The 5326-nt window shown below is 42.8% G+C and overlaps 1 protein-coding gene across 1 annotated transcript; it reads left to right on the forward strand.

Moving 5' to 3' along the window:
• The first annotated feature begins 1212 nt into the window (after nt 1-1212).
• On the forward strand, nt 1213-4104 carry LOC147666313 (uncharacterized). Its single transcript, XM_086949142.1, has 2 exons — nt 1213-3632; nt 3711-4104. The coding sequence occupies exon 1, from the start codon at nt 1929-1931 to the stop codon at nt 3021-3023; it is 1095 nt and encodes a 364-aa protein (XP_086805268.1). The 5' UTR covers nt 1213-1928; the 3' UTR covers nt 3024-3632; nt 3711-4104.
• The last annotated feature ends 1222 nt before the right edge of the window (nt 4105-5326 follow it).

Raw genomic sequence — 5326 nt, forward strand, 5'->3', positions numbered from 1 at the left:
AGGGAGGTCACAGCCTACAGGACAGCTGTCCTTAATGATATTGTCAGTCACTTCAATACCGAAATTCCCTGATTCTCCACCTACACACTACTGGGGCTTCCTAACGAACTCACATTCCCACTGAAATCAACCAGAGAACGACAAATGGGTCTGGTCATGAGCGCGGCTGTTCAGCACATCTTATCTCTCTCGGGTACACGCACTCGGCCCACTCACACAGGCTGGCTACATAAACTATGGTACACGCTGGGTATGGAACGCATCAAAGCCACTCTTACGCAATTCACAGCATCCTTTCATACGGTTTGGCAACAGAATTTAAGGAAATAACCTGCCCAATGTATCTCTACCTCTTGCAACTTATTGATGCACAGCCTCCTAAGGCCAATTCTGGAACATAGACACCTAGCTGCTCTCACACGCAACAACACATGGAGGCAAAGGCATGGCGCACTGGTTGGGGTGGGGGTAGTGTGGGGGTAGTTTCAAGGGGTGGAGGGTTTTGTTCTTGGGTGTTTTTGGGGTAGGGATGAGACAGGAGCCTCGACACAGACAGCACCCAAGGATACTTCGTATATGAACAAACTTATGCAGAACTGGGTTATCATGTAGGGGACGAGCGGGTACCAAGACTCCTCTTCACTGTATTTCTTGGGGCATATATGATAACTGTATTGTACTTGCCTTATGCTAAAATCAATAAAACAAAGTTAAATAAAAAAAATATTTGAGAGAAGTAAAACCACAAAGTAAATACAATCATTAAACTGCTGCTCTACTGCATATTGTGGGTGTAGTGAATGAAGACAGGCACCTCTGTGAACAGTAATATTTGATTTATGGCACAACATACTGATGTCCGCCCTTCTATCTTGAGTCTTCCTGATTCATCTCTTACTCGAAGAGTTGTACTTGTTTTGACAAAACCTTGACCATATGCACCTACCTAAAGCTGTAACTAGTGTATGAGTGCTATGCGAGCGCCCTTTTTTTATTTACTAAGTTACTCATTCAAACATTTGCTGAAAAAATTAAGATGTGGCATATTCAAAGCAACGTTTATGTAAATTTCTGTGTATGGTTACATATGCCATCATAAGTTTTAAAAATGGGAATGAAGAGATGTTTATACAATCAATTACAAATTGTGTATGCACATTCCGTTATGTTTCCCTTTAAGTAATTTTAAATCTCTTTACATCCAACAGAAAACAATCGTTGATTGTACAAAATGTTTCAAAATAAGGAAGATAACACTGTAAATCTACAAAAACAAAGTCCAAAATATTGAGTTCCAGTATTGAGGAAAACTTAAGTGCCGTCAGAGCCAGCCGGACCTGAACATAAACTGGGACATCCTGGAAGAAGGGACAAGGGTCATGAGAAATTCAGTGATTCTACGAGTCTCAGCTGTGCACCTCCGTGCCTCAAAACGAAGAAATTACCTCTAGAAAATTAAGACAACACTGATAAACCTCCTCTTGTGTAAACATGTCCAATAGCAGCTTTGATCACGAGGTTGGTATGTGGTGGTTACAGCAGTGCTCTGCTTCCTGAAAGACTATCGACCACCATTCAGTGCTAGAGGTGCATTGTAAACTGTTTCAGACCAATCCACAGCAACCAGTGAAAAGCGCAATGGAGTGGAGTCAGACAAATGAAGGTTAAAAGAAATAAGGGTTCTATTTTCTAAAATACAGAGTACTGTCCCAGTGTGCACCGACCAGAAGGACGATGGATCTTTACCCGCAAGCATGCAGAACCATTATCCAGTCTAAAGACACAATTGCCCACGAAGAAGCCTTACACACATTATGAGTTTGGGAAGTAGTTGTTGACCATTACACTTTATTCTTTAATCTGAAAGAAAACATGCAAAATACAACACATACAGGGATTGCAAGAATAACACAACTGCTTTATCAGTCATGATGGCCCTTCAGGAAGTACAGTCACACGATGTAAACAAGTATATGCCAGACCCAGAGACACTAACTAAGAGAGAAGTCTCAGACACATGCAGTGAGGGCTTTAATTTGTCATCAATATTAAAACACCATCAGCAAATACACACAGCGAAAAAGCAATTCAAATGCACTGAATGTGTAAAGAGCTTTATTCAGTTATCAGGCCTACAAAGACATCAACAAACACACACAGGGGAAAAAGCATATCATTGCACTGAATGTGGAAGTAGTTTTATTGATTCGTCAAAATTAAAGAATCATCTGCGAACACACACAGGGGAAAAACCATTCAAGTGCAGTGAATGTCTGAAGAGCTTTTTTCAATTAACAGACCTAAAATACCATCAGAGAACACACACTGGAGAAAAACCATATCATTGCAGTGAATGTGTGAAGATGTTTAATCGATTATCCCACCTAAAACAGCATCAAGGAACACACACAGGGGAAAAACCATTCCAGTGCAGTGAATGTGGAAGTAGTTTTAGGACTTCATCAACATTAAGGATTCATCAGCGAGCTCACACAGGGGAAAAACCATTCAAGTGCAGTGAATGTGTGAAGAGGTTTAGTGAATCTAAAGCATTAAGGATTCATCAGAGAACACACACTGGAGAAAAACCATATCATTGCAGTGAATGTGTGCAAAGGTTTAGTCGATTATCCAACCTAAAGCGGCATCAGAGAACGCACACTGGGGAAAAACCATTCCAGTGCAGTGAATGTGGAAGTAGTTTTAGTGACTCATCAACATTAAAGGTTCATCAACGAACACATACAGGGGAAAAACCATTCAAGTGCAGTGAATGTGGGAAGAGCTTTATATATGTATCAGGACTAAAACGACATCAGAGAACACACACACAGGAAAAATCATTCAAGTGCAGTGAATGTGGAATAAGTTTTATTGAATCTTCAACATTAAGGATTCATCAGCGAACACACACTGGAGAAAAACCATATAAATGCAGTGAATGTGTGAAGATGTTTAGTCGATTATCAAGCCTAAAACAGCACCAGAGAACACACACTGGAAAAAAAATATCATTTCAGTGAATGTTTGAAGAGGTTCAGTTGATTATCACACCTAAAACAGCATCAAATAATACACACTAGGGAAAAACCGTATCATTTCAGTGAATGGGGAAGCAGTTTTAGTGAATCGTCAACATTAAGGAAACATCTGTGAATACAAGCTGGAAAAACCATTCAAATTCAATGAATGTGAGAAGAGATATACGGTATTAGAAAACACACACGAACAATCATTCAAGTGCAGTGAATGTTGACGTAGGTTTAGTGAATCTTCAACATTAAGGATTGATCAGCGAACAAACACACAGGGATAAAGCCATATCATTGCAGTAAATGTGTGAAGATCTTTTGTGAACTTTCAAACCTACAAAGACGTCAGCCTCTCTTCAAAAGAGTGCAGGATCAATAATGACAGTTGCAGAGCTGCAGCTGTGTTATAGCCAGGCCGAGTACTTCACTTCAGAAGAGTGCAGGATCAATAATGAAGGTCACAGAACTGCTGCTGTTTGATAGCCAGGCCGAGCACACTTCGGAGGAGTGTAGGATCAATAATGAAGGTGCCAGAGCTGCAGCTGTGTTATAGCCAGGCCAGGTACCTCACTTCAGAAGCGTGCAGGATCAATAAAGAAGGTCACGGAGCTGCAGCCGTGTGATAGCCAGGCCGAGCACCAGGCTTCACTTCAGAAGAGTGGTGGATCAATAATGAAGGTCACGGAGCTGCAGCTGTGTGATAGCCAGGCCGAGCATATGGTGTCTGTTCAGCAGATACGGATTAATAATGAAACTCTCCAACCCGCATGCTGTGTGATAGCGAGGGTGAGCACACGGCTTCTCTTCAGGAGAGTGAGGAATCATTTATAAATGTCACTGAGCCACATGTTGTGTGATAGTTAGGCAAAATCACCATTTTGCATTCTTGGATGACAATTTTTTGGTGGCGTGATTAACCATGGAATCTTTGTAGTCAGTTTGTGTATCTTTGAATGTTTAATCGGTTTTCGATATAGGATGTATTTTATCCTTTTGATCCACCAGTTCCTTGTTTCCTACCAGTGTTTATGAATAGATTCATTGATGTCTTCTGTACTATTGCCGTATTACTTTCGTGAGATATTAATTAGTTTCTAAATAAATCTTTATTGATTAATTCACTCTAATGCTGTCAGATCTTATGTGATGTTTTATTTAGGATCTGAGAATGCTTGAAATGTATGTCTAGGGCAGGGGGCCTCAGACTGGGGGCGGGCCCTCCTAGGGGGACCTGAGATGATCCCAGGTGGGGGGCCTCAGACTGGGTCGGGCCCTCCCAGGGGGGCCTTTGATGATCCCAGGTGGGGGGCCTCAGACTGGGGGCGGGCCCTACTAGGGGGACCTGAGATGATCCCAGGTGGGGGGCCTCAGACTGGGTCGGGCCCTCCCAGGGGGGCCTGAGATGATCCCAGGCAGGGGGCCTCAGACTGGGGGCGGGCCTCCTTGGGGGGCCTGAGATGATCCCAGGCGGGGGGCCTCAGACTGGGGGCGGGCCCTCCCAGGGGGGCCTGAGTTGATCCCAGGTGGGGCGCTAGACTCTGGTCAAAAGAAGCATTATGCTGAAATGGTGCTTTGTTTTAAGCTTAACATAATGAGCAGCAGTAAGCTGCTCTCCAATGGGCCATCACTAACATGTTTTGACAGTTATATACGTATATACTAGCTGGGAGTATGTGTCAAAAGGGACAGGACTCCAAATGTTTTTCAAAACCCCCACCTCAAATGAACACACTCCTGGTACTTGTACCCGTTATTAGAACATTGGAATGTTGGGAGCTCCATTGAAGCAGCTCCGGGCTTGTAATGGCTGGTATAAGTCTGTAGCTCCAACATTCCAATGTTTGTCTTCATATTTTTCTCTTTTTAATTTAGAACATTCTACCCTAAGTGGGTGGAATGTTCTAATAGCCTTATAGCCCTTCTGCCTTTGGATATACCTGTTATTAAGGGCCCTGAACCCGTTATAGTCCAGAGATGCATGCCCTCGTCAGCGGGCCATAAGGCTATATAAAGCCTACCTGACCAGAATAGTATGTTTGGCAATCATGTGTTTGATTGCATTCTTAAAACAGTACTTAACTGCAATGCTTAAATAAGTTTAGACATATTTAAACATTGCCAATTGAATAGAATAATTGTCAAAAATTCTGAGGGGAGCCCGACGATCGCTGTGGGGTTGGGGGGGGGGGGTGGCATTAAGACATTTTAAAACCCCTGGTCTAGGGTGTTCCTCCTCAGAGAGGTATGAGGGGCCTGATGTAACACTGTTGGTTAGTCAAATCTTAAAGGGGAGG

This window comes from Lissotriton vulgaris, unplaced genomic scaffold, assembly GCF_964263255.1.
Source record: "Lissotriton vulgaris unplaced genomic scaffold, aLisVul1.2 SCAFFOLD_6342, whole genome shotgun sequence".
Taxonomy (NCBI): Eukaryota; Metazoa; Chordata; class Amphibia; order Caudata; family Salamandridae; genus Lissotriton; species Lissotriton vulgaris.